This window comes from Mauremys mutica, chromosome 6, assembly GCF_020497125.1.
Source record: "Mauremys mutica isolate MM-2020 ecotype Southern chromosome 6, ASM2049712v1, whole genome shotgun sequence".
Lineage (NCBI taxonomy): Eukaryota > Metazoa > Chordata > Testudines > Geoemydidae > Mauremys > Mauremys mutica.
This window is the reverse complement of record NC_059077.1, coordinates 99689721-99709373: the sequence shown is the minus strand read 5'-3', so window position 1 is coordinate 99709373 and position 19653 is coordinate 99689721. Positions and strand designations below refer to the sequence as shown.

The window sequence follows — 19653 nt, the reverse complement described above, 5'->3', positions numbered from 1 at the left end:
AAATAGTGATGTGCCAGAAGAACAGAGTGAGGGCCCAAGGGCTATGAAGACGTCTGTCATCAATTCATCGAAACGAGGAGCATCTTTGACTCGGAGCCACAGTGTCGGAGGCCCTCTGCAAAATATTGATCTCTCACACAGACCATCTCATGGCATTTCAACAGTTAGTCTTCCAAATAGCTTGCAAGAAGTTGCGGTAGGTTGCAAATAAGATGTTTGATATTAAGTGAATCTATCCCAGTGCTGATGAATTGCTGCATGAACAACATCCTGAGAGATCTACTGCTGCTTGCCATTCTTGAATACTGCGGGCACTACCAGGCTCAAATTGACCCTTTCTGTAAGAGTAAAGTATTTTCTTCTAAGTGTGTCTTGATATCTTAAATCTTTCAATGGTTCAGTTGCTCTGACATGGTTGAAGGATTCACTTTCCTGAATACATTTTAAGTAGTGCTTCTTGATTTGAAATTCTTCCTCTGGAAATACAGACTTTTCCTTAACCTTTCTAAAGGGATCAGAAATTTATAAACAAGTGACCAGCATTCTGGAATTGACCATCTAATAATAACAAATAGCACATTATTCCAAGAGGTATATGCAAGTCATTCCCTTCATGTACCGCCTATCCTCCCCACCAAAAAATGGTTCAGATGGTATCTCCTGTGGGGAGAGAAGCGGGCAGAGGAATGGAGTTCATTACAGTAAGTACTTCCATGTTAAACAAGGATGTCTCTCCTTCTGATGGACTCAGAGTGGCTGCTGTTCAACGATGAAGTTTGTTTTCCATTTAAGCTGCCTCCTGATGGACTTGGATTATAATGTATTGCAAGGTTGTTTTTAATCTTCTGTAGAGCAATTATTTTAACAAGCTCTGTTTTTGTGAGGAAGGAGAAGGAAAAGTTCAGAAATCAAAACTGACAGCCCTGGTATATCTGTTGTGCATTCATTAGCTCCAAAGACTTAGAAATGTTAGTTCTGCAGCAGTGTAATTTAAGATTACTATGGGAAATGATCCTCAAAAGTATTTCTGGGGGCCGAAAGTCTTTGACTTTGTAAAGTAACAAATTGCTGCTGTTCTTTCAGGATCCTTTAGGGAAAAGGCCCAATCCTCTCCCTCTGTCTGTGCCCTACTTGAGCCCTCTGGTGCTACGTAAAGAGCTTGAATCCTTGTTAGAGAATGAAGGGGAACAAGTGATTCACACATCCACATTTATCAACCAACATCCCATCATTTTCTGGAACCTAGTTTGGTATTTCCGGCGCTTGGATCTACCTAGCAACTTGCCAGGACTCATTCTGACATCGGAACACTGTAATGACGGGGTGCAGGTAGGTGCCTTAAGAGTAATTGGTCATGCACAAACATTGCAACATATTGAATTATTTTTGTTTTATAGAAAATGTCAGGAAAACCTTCCTTGACAATAGTTTAAAATAATCTAGATTTTTTTAATACCAAATCGTACATTTCTACTTCTACTATTGGTAATAAGATTCCTTTTACAAGATTCCTGTTTTGAATGATGATGAGTGAAAAGAGCACTTGACTGCTGGTCAAACTGTTCTCTAACCATGGCATCTGATGGGTTTTTCCCCACCCACCCCCCTTTTGGGGTGCTGCCTGGGACTGGGGTACCATTGAGCCCGCCTGGCCCACTAGCCTGACCTCCCTTTACACTGTATTGCGGAGGCAAGCCAGCCAAGCCCTCCCTCAAGTTTCAGACTGCACTTAACCAGCACACATAAGGGTAGGGATGCACTGAGCTGCAGCTATTCATACAGATGCTGAGATCAGCTCTGCATGGGAAGGCTCTCAACTAAGGAACTGCTCAGTACTCAAGTGCACACCCCACTCTGGAGTGTAAACCCAAAATTGTGCTGTCTTGCATTGCACAGAGGATTGTACAGCCTAAGCTCATGAAATTCTTCCCCTCCCTCAGTGTGGAGAGGGATATATGCAGCTTTCTGCCCCAAATTATGATTTCCCCACACACTGGTTTTAGACAAAACAAAGCAAGTTTATTAACTACAAAAGAGAGATTTTTAAGTGATTATAAGATTTAGCAAACAGATCAAAGCAGATTACCTAGCAAATGAAACAAACACGCAATCTAAGCTTAATATACTAAAGAAACTGGTTATAAGTAGCAAATTCTCACCCTAAATGTTGTTGTAGGCAGATTGCAGAGATTCTTGAAGGCAAGCAGTATTTGCTTGCAGCTTTAAAACTCCAGATATTCTTTTCACAGGCCAGACAACTCTCTTGCCTGCAATCAGTCCTTCTCCCCTAGTCCAGTCTTTTTGTTCTCAAGTGTTTCCAGGAGTCCCCTTTCTTGGGTGGGGAATCAATGAAGAACGAACCATGATGATGACACTCCCCTGCCTTAAATAGATTTTGCATATGACGGGACTCTTTTGTCTCCCAGTGTGATTCCTACCCCCAATCAGTGGAAAAACACTATCATCATGGAGTCCAATACCATGTGATTTGGTCACATGTTCCTGCAGCTATAACTCAAAGGCTGTTTGCAGCATCCCCAGGAAGGCTTCCCAGGAAGATGGGAGATAAGCATCTTGAAAGACCTGTTGTTTTCCCTAGTGGCCTTTCCAACCAAACATCCAGATTGATTGCATTCCGTCTAGCGGGCATTCCCCAGGTGTAAACATATTTGTAATAGATGCATAGACAATAGTCTTAACGTCAGATACAAAAATGATACATGCATACAAATAGGATAATCATATTCAATAAATCATAACCTTTCCAATGATCTCTTACATGACCCATCTTGCATAAAATACGTCTTAGTTATGCCATAATCATAGCTCTATGAAGAATATGGGGTGTAATGCCACTACATACTTTTATAGATTTTCAAAAGCTACTAAGTGAGATTCTTCTCAATGGCTGTTGATGGTCAGGGGTAAAAAGAAGCTCTGGGGAATTCTAATTCATGAACAGCAGCTTCAAGTTATAACACATCACAGCAAGGCAGATTCCTTACCACACTGTGAAATCTCTTTCAGATATTGGCCTGGATTCCATCCTTCATTCCACCAGTTTTTTGTTGTTATAAGTTCATTGAGTCACATCAATATAAAAATGTAAGAAAAGACTAGAGAATCAGATGCATTATTTTCTGGCATTTCATCCTTTCTTTTAAGGGCCAGGTTTTTTTCAAAGATAGGAACACATCTGATATCTGCACATGTGCCAAATGTGTATACAGGTCATCAGGTATTTGATGACCTGTATATGTGTATACAGGTCATCAGGTATTTGTAATGGAATAGTCTTAAGAGATGTGGCTGAAGCCCCATCACCTGGGAAACTTTACAGGCTAAATTGGAAAATACCTTGTATTATCAGGGGAAAGCCTACACTGACTCGGAATGAACTACACAGCTTTCTTGTCCATCTCTCACTTCCGATTCATGCAGCAAGTTCATAGTCATTCAGAAGGCACTTCTAATTTTACAAAAGTTATGAAAAATTGAGCTGTAATTATGAGTTTCGTGTGTCTGCGATAACCAACCGACTAGGTGTGTGGTGTTACTAGGGATAATTTGTATTCTTAGTAAATATCTGCGAGCAGCTGCCTTTCCCAACCTGCTGTACAAACAGTCCCACCTGTTACATAGAGTCCAAATGCTTTCCTTTCTTGGAGCTTGGAAACCGGCAGAAAGGTAATGTAAAGCCTTTTGCAGCAGGATCACCATCTGCTAGTAGTGCCTCAGGCACATACTACCATCAGGGCAAGGACCATCTCTTTGTTTGCATTTGTACAGTGCATAGTACACTAGGGCCGTGGCCTGCGACTCTAGCTCCTAAGTGTTCATGCAATACAAATAATAATGTATTTATATCAATACAGCCTGAGTAGATGCCAGTACTAGTGGTCTTTTTTGGTTTAGCCTATATCACGCAGGAAGGGGTTTAAGCTAAATAAAGAAAAAAGGCCACTTCAGTACTGCAGTGCAAACAATACGCTATTCAATTCCTACCAAATGAAATCTGCAGTTTAGCCTCTCCATTTTTATGTCTCAAAATGAATAGCAGAAATCTTTTCAGCAACAGAGATAAGAAATAACACTTTTTGGGCCTGTTATCAAGTTTTTAATCACATGATCCTGTGCTGACCTATTTAAACTTCGCTTTCCCTCATTCCAGCTGCCCTTGTCATCTCTGTCTCAAGACAGTAAGTTAGTATACATCCAGCTACTGTGGGACAACATCAACCTTCACCAAGAGCCTGGAGAGCCTCTCTATATAACTTGGAGAAATCTCAGTAAGTGAAACAAGTGTGTGTGAGAGTGTGGGGTGGGGATTGAGAGGTGACACTAAACATTTCTATTTACCTTGTGACTTCTTTATAGATTGTATGCTCTTCATGGCAAGAATGGTCTTCCCCTCTATTTGCAAAGCACCCACCACATTTTGAATGACATACAGTGTAAACAATGTGAAACCTGATATGAAAGCATTTGTCTGCTTCCTCCTTTGTATACAAATTGCAGTACTCTTTGCATGTTTATATATCAGATATAAAATAGGGGAAGGATTTGATCAGATGGCAGCCTGTACATAAACTTCAGTAAGGGCATGGGTCTGAACTTTCTTGCTGTGTTACTGACATGTCAGTACAGCTATGAAAGAGAAGAGTTGCTACAAAGAAAAATCTTTCTAAAATAAAAATTTGCTTTTGTTTAAAAAACAAACAAAAAACAAACAAACCACCTTTCTGCATCCTAACTTACCATGTGTAGCTATGTTTATGCCATTAGCTTCAATTCACATGGTTTTCCACTACAGCAGGAGAGTTTTGAAACATGCATGTGCAGTGTACTATGTACTCTTGTATTACATCAGTCTCAAATAGTTTTCTTGTTGCACTGAGCTGTTCTGCTTGTGTTAACTTTAAGAAATGAGCTCGGAGCAGTAAAACACCAAGGAAGAAGAGTTCCCTCCCCAGAGGAGCTTTAAATCTAAGCAAACTGATTGAACCAAAAAATGTACTAGGAGAACCAGAGGAGGATGATAGTGTCATTTGCTTTGTTTTTGTTTTATTTACTAAGGGGCTGGTGACATCCATATGAAACATGACTGACAACTTGAATCTTCCAATAGTGTATTTATAACTTTAATTAGCCACCCCAATACAAACTCATATGATGTAAACAAGGGAACAAAGAGTTTGTTTTAAATGTTTTTGTGCTAAAAAACTGGCCAAATAGTACCATTGAGAGAACCTGCAGTAAATTCAGAAAATATCTGGAAAACAGGAAAATATGTTCACCAAATGCACTGAATCCTGCTTTTATATCCAGGCTATCCTAAATTCATTGGAGTGATCACTGTGTCTGGTGTGACTTTCATCAACAAATGCCCCTTGCTTGCTGCTTATTATGCAACTTTGCTATGTATTGATTCTGTCTGTAATCTAAACTCCACTGCCCCCTTCATGCACTGTTTTTATTAAGTCATTGTCATTTTGGAACCACCAGTTCATGCACCAAAACACTGTGGTAAATGTGTAAATGATGCCTGACTAGATCAGCTGCTGATAGTCATTGTTGCAACATTTCTGTTTCAGCTTCACCATTGCTATGCTAATGGTAGCATGTAGCCCACATTTTGCAATGGCAGCTTCACTTTTCTTTCTTTACAAACTGGTCTTCAAGGTCGCCTGATGGCATAAATATTACTAACTTTAGTTTCTTTAGAATGCACTTAACCTTCGGTTCAGTTTGCAGCCAACGAACTAATGCAGCATGGCTGAAACATGGTAGCCTTCAGCCAAATGCATCAAACACATCTGATTGTGTGTCTGTGTTACACCTGGAAACAATCAATGTGTTTGAACTCAATATAAATTAACAAGATACTGTAGCACTAAAAAGAACCATTTTTATATCTGTGTCAATATACAAAGATTTTGTTACAAAAATATACATGTCAAGAACTAGAGGCAGTTTGGTCTCTTGTGCTCCATTGTCAGGACATACTCAGAGTGTGTATGCTTTACACAGTTTCTGCCACACTAAAGGGTGACAGAATGCCTAAATAGGCAAAGCCATTCCATTGTAGTGGAAACTTCTGCAAGATGGGCAAAAAGTCTCTGCATGCAAAGACCACATATATCTTGTACTCACTGCATGTTTTATGGGAGTGACACAGTTTAAGAATTACATCTATTTTTGTATTGGTCTGAAATGCTGCATTCTCCTACCAGATTCAGTGGAGAAGAAATCATCCATAGCTTCAGAAGATCAGCAGGCAACAAGCACTTTAGTGGAGAACATCAAACTGAGCATTCAACACAACAATGTTGTTGAACCCATCAACCTCCTTCTGCAGAAAGTTAAACCAGACATCAAACGACAAAGGTAAAGGGACAGTGTTTTCTATTATCTTCCCCCCACCCTCATACCCAAACCTACACCAGGATCACATTCCCTTTAAGTGTTGTAACAGCCTCTCATACATGGTTATAGAACATTCAACCCCCTCTGAGACTCCCAGATGTTTAGGATCAGATTTTCATATGGGCACTTTGAGATCTATAAAGATTCTGGCATGTGTAGATCTGCTCCTGTGCATGTAGTTGCTGCAGTTATTTGCAAATCAGATAGCTAAACCCTCAGTTGCATACACAAAACCTGATTTTTTTTATCATAAGTGAAGTAAATATGCATGCAAAAGCAGATACAAAACATGTGGAGATCTTGGGCCTCGCTGCATAAATGTAGCACATTTACATTTGTCATTGAAACCTTCACATCACAAAGGATCTGAAAGCACCCAATGAACTATCTTTACAACCACTGAAGTTCAGCTGCATGTGAGTTGCTGGCTAGGAGGAATCAGCTCTGCATTTTGCACAATAGTTTTGATTAAGGGAAAAAACTGGCATCTGGAGGCTGAGGAATATTTATTATCCTTATTCTTAGGGTTACTTTCAGGTCCCAAAAAAGGATGCTGCCAGAGGGGGAACTGGAGGGGGTATTTATGGGGGTGCTGGAGGGGTGTTTGTGTACTTGGAGGGGTGTGTGTACTCGGAGAGGATATTTGGGGTTCTGGAGGGAGTACCTATGTCTCATAGGTGCCGTCTCCATGGGTGCTTCAGGGCTAGAGCACTCACCGGGAGCCAGCTCCCCCACAGCATCTCCTGCCCACTGATGGCCCCGCTGATCAACTCCTCCCCCTCCCCCGCCTCGTAGTGCCTCCCAGCTGCTGCAATCAGCTGTTCCGTGGCATGCAGGAGGTGCTGGGAGGGAGGGGGAGGAATATTCCATACAAGAACATGGTATTAAGAGCACTGAATACCATGCTTCAGTCGCGTAATGTGACCCTACTGTGAACTGTAATAGATACGACACTTTGAAAACTACCATTATGTGCAACTACCATTTTGGATTGGAATTGCAAGCACCGCTGTAAGCACCAACACACACAAATAGCTATCTAAAGATGAATCTTTAGAGCATGATGCTTTGGGGCACAGACACTTTTTTTTGTTTTGGGGAGAGGAGTGGGGCCAAAGTTATTTTATTAAAAAAAAAAAAGGCTGTTGAAAAAAAGGCGGTTTTTCTTCTTCTTCTTCTTCTTCACTCCCTGTGGAGCATAAGGCGCCAACCACTCTCCTCCATTCATTTTGTTCTTGAGCGAGACAGCAGATTTCATCCCACTTCATTCCCATACCTTTCATTTCCTCTTCAATGGTCCTTCGCCACGTCCCCAATGGTCTACCTCTCCTCCTTCTTCCTTGTGGTGTCCATCGTAGGGCAATATGAGGATGTCTGTCAGCATCCATTCTCAACACATGCCCCAGCCACCTCCATCTTCGTTGTTTGGCTTCATCCACTATATTGTTGATGCCCATTAATCGGCTCACTTCAACATTGGTGATACGCTGCGGCCAATGTATGTTAAGAATTCGCCTAAGACACCTTCCTTCAAAGCCCCGAAGCCGACTTTCTATCTTCTTGTTGGTCCTCCATGTTTCCGCCGCATAAAGCAACACAGAGCGGACGTTCGACCTGTAGATCTCTACCTTGGTTTTCATTTGCAAGATGGTTGACCTCCAAATATTCTGAAGTCTATAGAATGCATTTGCTGCAAGACCGATTCTGGTAGATATCTCCTTCTGAATATTGCCATCAGCCGATATGTAACTACCAAGATATTTGAAGTCGTTCACCTCCTCCAATTCTACGTCACATAACACTGTCTTCGTCGAGCTGGCTGTTTTTACTTTCATTATTTTGCTCTTACCGGTATGGATATTAAGTCCTACGCACCTTGCTACTCTACCTACTCTATCAGTCTTCTCTTGGAGGTCCGTCTGAGAGCTTGAAATCAGGGCAATGTCATCCGCAAAGTCACAGTCTTCAATATGACCAGAGGGTCCCCATGCGATCCCTCTTGGCCTATCTTCAGTGGCTTTCCGCATCACCCAATCTATGACCACAAGAAATAGAATGGGCGAAATAACGCATCCTTGTCTAACTCCCGTTCTCACATGGAACCACTCGCTCTGCTGTCCTTCTTCATGGCGAACACAACACTTATTGCCGGCATACATATCTTTGAAGATGTTAATCACTTTCGAAGGGAATCCATATATTTTTAAGATATTCCAGAGAGATGGATGGTGGACACTATCAAATGCCTTCTCGAAATTGAGATAGATAATGAACAGTGGTGAGTTCCATTCAAGAGATTGTTCCATTATCGTACGTAGTACACATATCTGATCAACGCATCCTCTCCCACTCCTAAATCCTGTTTGTTCTTCCCTCAGGATCTCTTCTACTGCTTGTCTTATTCTCTGTAACAGAACTCTGCAGAAAACCTTCCCGAGCACTGATAGCAAGTTTATACCTCTCCAATTATCACACAAAGACAAATCACCCTTCTTTGGTAATTTCACGATGATACCTTTCTTCCATGCTTCAGGTACCTTCTCTTCTTCTCACACCTTGTTGAATAGCTCCTTGAGAATCCCGGCACTCATATTCAGGTCGGCTTTTAGCATTTCTGCGGTTATTCTATCTTCACCTGGGCCCTGTTTGCTTTTGTCTGTCTAATAGCCTCTTCTATCTCTCGCTCTATGATAGGCCCACGTTCTACCTCCATCTGAAAACTCGTTTCCTCTATTTCAACTACCTCTTCAGGATTTGATCTATTTAAAGTCTCTCTAAAATGCTCTGCCCATCGATTGATTTGTTCTTTCTCTTTTATCAATAGTCTCCCATTCTTTCCTCTAGCCGCTGTTGACCTATTGCTGAACCCTCCTGTCAAAGTCCTCGTGATTCTATACACAGTTCTTGTGTCGCCCCGCGCGGCTGCTGACTGTGCCTCTCTTGACAGACTGGTAATATAATCCCTTTTGTCTTTTCGGGCACTTCTCTTCGCAGCCTTGTTTTTCTCCCTATATTCTTTGTTCGCAGCTTTCTGTTGTTCATCCCTTCCAGTTAGCATGCGTAGTTTTGCTGTCTTCCTCTCCTCAATGAGTTTCCATGTGTGATCTGAAATCCATACTTTCCACTCTCTTCTCTTGTAGCCAAGCACTGTCTTGCTGGTCTCTACATATGCCTTCTCGACGTTGTCACAAAAGGTGTTTATATTACCAGTTTGCAAGTCATTTAGAAGTTGAAACTTTTTCGAGAGCTCCAATATGAACTGTGCCTTTACCGGCGGTTCTTCCAACTTCCTTGAGTCAAAAATTTGTTGCCCATAAACTTTCTTCGTCTTTCTCAATTTTATCTGAAGCTTGCTCAATACAAGATGATGGTCACCACCTACATCTGCACTTCTTGATACTCTAGTATCCAGCAGTGACCCTCTCCACTTCCGATTGATTGCAATGTGATCAATTTGGTTCCTGGTTTTCCCATCCGGTGATATCCACGTCAGCTTGTGTATTGTCTTATGTTGGAAGATTGTTCCACCTATCACCAGTCCATTCTCAAGACATAAGTCTACAAATCGTTGACCGTTGTCATTTCTCTCTCCAACTCCTTCCCGCCCCATGCATGCTTCAATGCTAAAGTCGGTTCCAGCAATGCCGGGTATGAAGTCGCCCATCAAAATCAGGATGTCGTGGCATGGGGTCTTAAGTATCTCTTCCTGGAGTCTGGTATAGAACAAGTCTTTTTCCTCCTCCTCAGCTTGTTCAGTGCCATGCCAGCTTGTTCAGTAGGTGCATAACATTGGATGATGGTAGTCTTCGCATATCTGGAGAAGAATCTCGCTCTTATTATTCTGGAGGTAACAGGACTCCATCCTAACAAACTCTTTCTTGTCTCTTTGTCAACAATGATGCCCACCCCTTCATGGTGATGTCCATCTATGCGTCCTGAATAAAAAATTGTCTCACCAGAGTCCAGTATTAACATACCAGTGTCCGTCCACCTCATCTCATTAATCCCAAGAATGTTAATGCCATATTTTCTCATTTCCTTTGTTACTGATGCTGTTCTCCCTGTTTCATACATTGTTCGAATGTTCCATACCGCTATCTTTATTTGTTTTTTGGGTTTGACCAGAGACTCCATCGAAACAGGGACTTCCTTTCGGCTTTGATCCCTGTTTGTCATATTTGGCATTACTGCCTGAATCTCCGGCTGGCTACCCACAATTTTATGAATTTCTGAAGATTTGGTTGACGTTTCTGTAGCGCTTGTTTTTTACGTGGTGGGTTGCCAGCCCAACGCACAACCCTGCTCCTTTCGCATCTTGGGCTTGGGACCAAGCAACGGCGGAGTGTAGTTTTTATACTATCTAATTATTATTATAGCAGGGACAATTCTCTGATAACTCAGTTTGTTCATATCTGCCCAGGAGCGGTGTAATCCCCTGGTCTCTGCTACTTGAAATCCCTCTCTTTTTCCTGGGGTATTAGCTGTCTCTTGGTAGCTGGGGCAGGGTTTCCCATCTTGTCAAGAGGAATTTTGTGTGCCTGGGTGAGTCTTGCCTGTCTGTGCTTTTCCCACTCTTTCCTTCCTTCTCCTACAAAGGCTACTCAGTACCAAGTGATGCATGTTCATTTGCACACGCTCGCTCTGAGTGCTTGAGAACTTCAGTGACCCTTTCTCTAAGGCAGGGATGTCAAACTCAAATCATCACGAGGGCAACGTGAGGACTAGTACGTTGGCCCAAGGGCCGCATCACTGACACCGTTTCATATAAAGGTACAAAAGCCCCCTGCTGCCCCCTACCCCGCCTCCACTCCACCCTTGAGTTCCCACCCCTTCCCTGCCCCCATTCCAAACCCTTCCCCAAATCCCTGCCCCTGCCCCACCTCTTCTCCGCCTCCTCCCCTGAGCGTGCGGCTCCCCGCTCCTCCCCCCTTCCTCCTGGAAAGTGCCAAAGAGCTGTTCGGCAGCGGGAAGTGCCTGGAGGTAGGCAGAGGGGTGGGGGACATGGCGCGCTGCGGGGGTGGCGGGTGAGGGGAGCTTGACAGCTGTAGGAAATAACTCTGGGGGGACGTGGGGAACTTGGTGGGCCACAGCAAATAATTCTGCGGGCCGGCCGCATGTTTGAGACCCCTGCTCTAAGGAGACCTGGGATAGGTCCAGTCAGCTGCCACCTTTGGGGATGACTCTCAGAGCTTCTTGATGGGCTCTGCTCTTCTGCCTCCTCCTCCCCCCAGATGTAGGCTGTTCCCTTTCTTCATTCAGCCACAATTTAGATTGATTTACAAAGAATGCAGTGACTGTATGAAACCAAGAGGCCAGCTCTGTGTCAGTTTGCCAAAGAGTATTGTGCAGATGTCTTTAATTCTGCAAGCCTATCCCATTGTTAAGTGAGTAGTGACTGAAGTACAGAAACTGTGTGTATTTTCAAGGTGTTAAAAAGGAAGTACTTTATTCATTAATACAATCTCTATTTTTTTTATTTTTTTGCTCCTAGATGCATACACCTATTTGTTTAATATGTGGATAATTCTGTTCCAGTGAAAATTTTGATATCCTGAAACTAAACACAGGATCCTAATCCCAAATATCAAAAAATCATGAGAAATTTAAAAAAAATTTAAAAAACATTTTGGGTTTTTTTCACTTGCCTTGCAGTTTGTGAACCTTTTGGGTGTGTGTGTGTGTGTCTCAGTCACATTTTCAACCTTTTCTCCACAAGCGTGGTGGCTAAAACATTTTTGTTAATGAAAGATGAGCTTTTTTTCATATAGCTCTTGACTCTAGGAGCTGGGCTCAAAGAAGCACACCAAAAACTGCAGGACTCATAAAATCATGAGTTCACAAGACTGATTAACAAGCCACTTATAGTACAAATAACATTGGAAACATAGTTTAAAAAAAGCTGTGTTTATAGGAGATAAACATGCTTTCAGCATTGACTTCTTGAGAGTAGATTGTACTTTCATCGACTCATATATTTTAAAATATTTTACAGGAGTTTTTATAGAGAAATCCTTTTCCTGTCTTTGGTGTCTCTTGGGAGAGAGAACATTGATATCGGTAAGTAGAAAATATTGTGAAATGTGCCTAAAGTTTATTTTCACAAATATATTAAAGAGAAGGCTCAGGATAGCTAACTAACTTCAAAAAATTGGCATTAGTTTCAGGGGTTTCTAAGCAGCTGTTCAATTGGCAGACTTCCTTACTTCAGAAGTAACTAATGAATACTAATATAAGTGTTGCTTTTGTGCTTCTCAGTTACCGTTCATCTAAAACAGCTAGATCTTGCAGAGTGATACATTTTAATAAAAGAGTTTATTTTTGTGGAAAATATTTATGGTGTGCACTTGAAGTCATTTAAGCAGCACTTTCAGCTACGCTCTGTTTATTCCAGAGGCCTTTGACAGTGAGTACAGAGTTGCATATAAAAGTCTAACAACAGAGGTGCTTGAGAAGATGCAGAAAATAGATGCACCGCCAAGCAGCAGTGTGGAGTGGTGCAGGAAATGCTTTGGAGCACCTGTCATATAAAAATGCGGGAAGAGGTGAAGGAACTTCACAAAAACTGAGAATATGTAGATTTGGATTCAAGTTCCTAAAAGAAGACTAAATCCAGCAAGTTGTATCCAGATCAAATCTCTCTTTGGGACGAGTTCTGATTTTTGTCATCTCATGAAATAGTGTAAAGTGCTACAAAATACCTTAAAACTTCTTAATACCAAGGATATTGAGTTCTTGAATGGCTTATCTGCCTTAACTTTATTTTTCTGTATATATTTTGTTGTTTCTTGCTTGTCCGCCATCTTCATCATCAAGTAGTTGAGAAGGGAGATGGTGGTTCAATAAGCATTTAGTTGGTGGCTTTCTTAAGGACCATCAATGCTGGGATATTTTATAAGTGTATGTCTTGGATTGCCTTTCTAGCCAAGAAGCATGTTAAGTGCACTGGTAAAGAGGGATCTGTTTGTTGCATATGGGTGCAGCAAGTGTGTACATATTTATGGAACCCTTGAATTGCGACTTGCAATGAAGCTATTTTAGACAGGTCACAATACCAAACAATAGCTTTAGTTATTACCTCTCTTTTTGACAGTAGTCCCTGTCCCAGTTAATAATCTAAACATCTATTGACTGACAATAACCCTTCCATTTTGACTATATTATAAAACTTTAGCTTTTCTCTATTCAGTGTCCTGCTACATTAAATTAGATATAATCTGACTATATTGCTTTGTTCTCCCAAACAATGATGGGCTTCTGCCCTGAGCAGCTAGGAGATGGGTGTCTTTCTGCAAGCTACAGAGATAGTTTAATGAAACTAGGGTGCACAAAAGTTTTGACATAAACAAATATTGACCAGAAATTAAGATTCCCCCCCCCCCCCAAAAAGTGCCCCTTGGGGTGAACTTGCAGCTTCAGGCACTGTTGCCCCATACCTGGTATCTTTCTAACCTATGGGATAATTATTTTGCATTGTAGGTCCAGATTCAATATTTTTTTACTATACATATATTTATATACAACTCTTAAAGTTGTGTATGCAGAGAAAAATTGAAGAGTTCAAGGGACTGGTCTTAAAAGTTAAAACCATGTTTAGTTGATTGCTAGTAGATGAAAAACTCACACACCTACTTGACAATACTTGTCATGTCCTCTGCAAGATGAAACTTAGACACTGGTCTGTGACTCAAATGTTTCCATAACTAAATTACATGGCAACAATTGCGGATAGCCATGCTGCTTCTGCTTCAATCAGGTGTGCTGAATCAGTACATGACCATCCCTTACTGAGGAAGTCACTCCTGGAAGAAGCAACTGAGAGAAGGGATTAATTAATTATTAAAACAAAGTGACTAAGGTACATTCAAACTGAAAGTGAGACCATAATCTGCTCATACTACTCCGATGCCAGAATCTTTACTCATTTTTCACACTTCAGTCATTTAAACTCTTTACAGGGGCACTAGGATCTCATTGAAAGTGCCAGTAACTGAACCCCCCCCCCGAAACAAAGTACTTTTAACATGTTGCTGACCTAACATTTTTATAAGATATGTGTTCCTTCAAATAAATGGATTTTGCACTATTTGTATCAGAAAATATTTTTGGCATTGTAGGCTGGATGCTCACATCTTAAAAAAACAAAAACAAAAAAACCATAGTAATTGGTGATCCTTGGCCATGTTAGTATAGTAAGTTCATTTGGAATTCTTCCTCCATGAAAATATTGGGCATTTTTTCAATTCTCAAAAGCAAAGAAGCACAAGCACAGTACAAGAACTTTATCTCAAGTCTTCTGTCATTTTTAGCTTTTTGAGTTCGTTAGTTGTTTTGCAGATTTCAGTCCAACTCGACAATGAGTATAGAGCTGTTTTCTTATACTCACCTGTGGAATTGGTGCTTGATTTTCTTCTCTCTGCTCCCCTCCACACCAATGTAATTAATTCATATTTTAAATTTTAAAATCCCTGTGAAGTATGCTCTTGAATACTTACACTTGCATCATAGTAGTTGCTAATCTAAGTAAGTTTTATACAAATAGCAAAGATTGTACCTAATACTTTACTTTAGTACTGGCTTTAAAAGTACAGCAGCACACAGATTAAATTATCACCTCTCACTGATTGTCCTAAATAATAAGCAGCTAAGCCTTATAGCTCCTTGGAGCAATTTAAATAGCAATTCTCTTTGAGCATCCTAAATATTTAGCTACCCTTATTTTCCCCAGCTGCAGAGGATCTTTATAATATGTTGTTTTGCCTACTGGGTAATAATGAAATAACTGGATTCCTTTTTCACCCTCTTAGACATAATTGTAGATGACATTTTTAATCAATTTGCTTTGTTTTAACAGCCCTCTCATGTATTGCTGCAAATCTTCAACAATATGACACTGGGCTTGTGTAAACATCCAGAGTAGCTTGTGTGTCATGGTATCTAGCACTAAATGTTTGTTTACTAGGGCTAATGAGGTAAAAGGGATACTCTTCCAATCCTGGATCATTCTTGTAGAGGATTTAATGTCCCTGGATTTACTACATCAGACTGATGCCTCTGCATGTTATAATGTAGTCTCTATTCTGTTGTACCTACCTGTTTCCCAGTTAGCTGAAAGCGCTCTGTGAAACTAAATGAAGTCAAGTCAAAAAGCCCACTTACTTTCAAACTTAGAATCCAGGACATATTGAGGACTGTTATTTTGTTGTTGAGTTTGGGTTATTTTAAACTGCTTGGTTTTTAATTCTAGTTTTTAATAGCTGGTTAACTAGCTGACTCTAGAATCGATTCCATTATGCAGGAGAAAAAGTCAAAGTCCTCAAGGTGATTATGTGATCGCAATATTTCATCTAACATGCAGCTAGATTTGCTCACAAGAACTTGGAGTAAAGCAAATACCAAGAGCTCCTTCTAAGTTGCTGCCTCCTTCTGACCACATATCACTTCCTGTTCCTCCTCCTTTGACTTCTTTATATGAAATATTTAGCTGCAAACATTAGAGAGTGAGGCAAGTTGTCCTAGAGCTGGATTTTCAGAGATGAATGCTTACCTAATCTGAATATGCAAACCCCCATGACTGCACTTGGAAAACAGGTATGTATGGCACCTGACTAGACTTGAATGCACGTTAATACCCATATGATTGAAAATCTGACCCAAAATGCATAAGGACAATTTCTTAAAACTTTTCCATTTGCATTTTAAATGGTTTTTCCCCCTCCTCGAGGCACTAAAGAAATTTATAAATGATTCCTTGCAAATTAATAACCTAATAAACTCCGGGGGGAGGGGAATGTGGGGGGAATGAGTAAAATTGGAAGCTGCTTGACTAAGAAGTAACGTTATGAACTGTATTCCTCCAGTGATCCAAATTACCATACATCCATTGTGTATGAGTGAGCTTCCCCCAGGTGTCATCCAAAGAGGAATCTGAGTTCAGCCCCAGTTCTTTTCTTCTGCATAAGCAGGAAAAGAAATGCCTTGTTAATTTGGGAACCCCTGGCTTAGAACAGTTCTAGTCTGACGTGTAACCAGCAGCCAAGAATGGGACGGAGATGCTTTCCTTGTATACATTTTGGAAACCTAATTTATAATCATAAAGATAATGGTTGCAGATGACTATTGCCTGAAGAACCTGCTATTGGGCTGCAGAAAGTCAGGATCCAAACCAAAATGATCACATAAGTGGAGCTGGGAGCAACTTGGTTGCAAGCATGCTGAAGTGTGTGTATGTGATCGAGTGAACCTGAGAGATGTTAAAAGGAGCATATTAGCATAAAACAGATAACTAACACAGGAAAATCTCTTTGAATTCACATGGTCTTTAAAATTTTGGATTACTAGTTAACGATATGAAGAGCGCAATGTATTTTGCAATTTTCATTGTAAATGTACCAAATCTGCCTTGTTTCCCTTTACTAAACAAGGTATTTACATTTTCTGTAAAGTTAAATGGGATCTTCAACCATTTGAAATCAAGATTCTCAATAGAGAACTTCTGTTGAGTGTTGGATGTGCAGTGTGAATAAATTCCAGAACATTACAAAGATTAATTGTAATTATTGTAAATGAAAATGCAATAGATTCCAAAAAGTTTGTGTATATAGAACAAATAGAAAACTGAATTAAAATGTTGTGCAACATACCATGAAAATAGAACATCTGTGTACAATGCTGATAGCTATATTCTGTCTTCATATTTTATATAATACTAGTTGACAATAACATCTTAATTGAAAATTTGTTTTATGTAGAAAATGTATCTTTAAATTCTATTCCACTTTCTCAAAAAACTACTAAGTTAGTCTGTCTTACAGCTGAATTTCACAGGTTGGCTAAACTCTAAATTTACATTGCATTTGTGAATTACTAGACTTTTTCCACCCTGTGAATGATGTTTTCTGTACTGCCTCAATTTTAGGATATACATTTACCTTAGCTTGAGGTTATTATTTTCATATAAATAACTGCAGCATGGGGTATGTTTGCAAAGTGAGTGTTAATTAGACCATAGAAATCTATATTTTTATAACTTTGTTTAAAAATGTTTTAAAAAATATAACTGAGGAATCCAGCCTAAAGTAGAAATTTGTTTTTAAACATTAATCAATCATCAATTTCTTCAATGCAAAAAATTGTTTTTCATTAACTGTTGAAACTTTTTATTGAATTAATGATAGCCTTTACAAATTAATTCTTTAACAATTTGAAACCTTCAGGTGCCTTCTGTAGATCAGTTTTTCCGTGTGGACCTTTTCAGAAACAACCCCACCCCCTTGTAAACCGTAAATGCTGACATTGAACAGTTGAGTTGGGTGCAGTTCTGATTTTACTGTGCTGTAGTATTTTGTGATGCATATTAGAAAGGAAACAGATTGATATTTTTTTTCTTTCATTCTGCATCAATCGATGCAAATAAGGGATTGTTTCCTGTTTTTTACAAGCACACTGAGCTTAAAAATAAACTGAACGTTAATGAGGATAAAAGGAAGTAGTGTGAATAAATTATCTATTAAATGAGTTGGGAAGTGTTCTATTAATGCAATAAAATTTGCACTGGTTTAGAGTCTGAACTGTTCAAAAATGACATCCATTTACTGTGCTTTGATCTAACAATTATTTCTCTAATGTTTTTGTACATTTGACAAAATGTTTCTTGGTGCTTTGTTTATTCTGAATTTTGTATAGCTAAGAAACATCTATTTCTCAAAATAAAAATATGTACAACTGCTGTCTGGAACTCCCAATTTTTAGTTCTATTTTTGTCATCAAATTGCTTTAACACAGCAATAAACTTAAAATGGTGGGTTCAGCTTGTGTACAGCATACTGACATTTTAAAAAGAAAAAGCCAACACCCTCCCCAGGTAATCCACAGTTTTAGCTAAAAACTTAACACAACTTTGAATTACCCAAATTGTATCTTTCCTACAGTAGCTGTGATTCCACTTTGTGCAGATGTGTTGTTACTATATATGGTAACGTTAATGCCTTTATAGATCTGCAGTTTAGCAGATATGTCTGCTGTGGGAACCTGAATTCAGTGGATGTGTGAAATTTCAATCATAATTACAAGGTAGCCTTAATGCAAATTATGAAAAATTGTCAGTCCAGGCACACAGTAGGGCTGTTGCTTTATTGATAGTCATGGCTTTGTCATAGCAAACAACTGAAGCATTGCTTGAATCAGTAAGTCTTGCTTGGGAACTGGAAAGTCACGTACTTTTATATACAATAAAAATGTTAAACTATTTTAATGGGCTATGCTAGACATAACAGATCAAGTATTGAAAATTTAGTCTTGTTTACTAGCAGGCTGGCTGGGGTGACAGACAGCATGATTCTTTCTGGGGAGTGGGAAGAGGCCTCTAAAAAAAATCAAGGTTCTTGCCATGGAATTATGGCCCTAAATAGCTCCTGCAGCTTTTAATTATAATATTCTATTCACCCATCAGGAAAGAAAATTACTTGCCCCAGGAAAGAGGTCAAATAGAATTCTGCAACAGAACATAAAATGTACTCCTTTTTGGGAATTTCAGTGTTGGTGGATTTGACTGAGTGAACATTCAGATAAACTCACATGTGCAATTGTGAGACAATCAATATGGAGCATTGTATAAGAAAGGGAGAGGGAAGATTAAGGCTTTATACAAACATTTAGAAGAGGGAGGGGAAAAAAGACAAAATTTAACTGATGGTGGTTCTAAATATGTAGCCCTAGGGGAGATCCACTGCCCCCCCTCCCTGCACTGGACTATTTGTTGGACAGTCAAATAGAGATAGAATTGAGGGGTTATTACCCCATGCAGTCCTATATAAACTCATTGTGCAGCATGAGGTGGTAGAGTGCATGCATAGCTGCATGGACATTGTCAGGGTTCCCCCCCACACACTCTAAACTCTGGTATGCAGATGTGGGGACCCACATGAGACCCCCTCAGTTAACCATTTTAGGTTAAAACTTCCCCAAGGCACAAATTCCTTTCCTTGTCCTTGGATGGTATTGCTGCCACCACCAAGTGATTTACACAGGGAAGGGTCACTTAGAATCCCTTTCCCCCCAAACCCCTTCACCCGCTTTCCTGGGCAGGCTTGAGAATAATATACCAACCAGTTGCCTTAGCAATATGAGCACAGACCAGACCTTTGTCTTCAGGACACTGAAATCGATCAGGTTCTTAAAAGAAGAACTTGATTTATAAAGGGGGGTTTGTAAGCTCTATTTGTCCATTAG

General features: G+C 40.0%; 1 protein-coding gene across 2 annotated transcripts in view; it reads left to right on the top strand.

Moving 5' to 3' along the window:
* The window catches only part of DENND4C (DENN domain containing 4C), a 107540-nt gene extending 89389 nt beyond the window's left edge, over nucleotides 1-18151 (top strand). For both annotated transcript variants that reach the window (XM_045022263.1, XM_045022264.1), the window contains 6 exons: nucleotides 7-196; nucleotides 1084-1329; nucleotides 4172-4289; nucleotides 6234-6387; nucleotides 12419-12483; nucleotides 12818-18151. In XM_045022263.1, coding sequence (XP_044878198.1) covers nucleotides 7-196; nucleotides 1084-1329; nucleotides 4172-4289; nucleotides 6234-6387; nucleotides 12419-12483; nucleotides 12818-12954 — 910 coding nt within the window. In that variant the 3' untranslated portion in view covers nucleotides 12955-18151. The remainder of the gene's footprint in view (nucleotides 1-6; nucleotides 197-1083; nucleotides 1330-4171; nucleotides 4290-6233; nucleotides 6388-12418; nucleotides 12484-12817) is intronic.
* Nucleotides 18152-19653: the final 1502 nt, after the last annotated feature.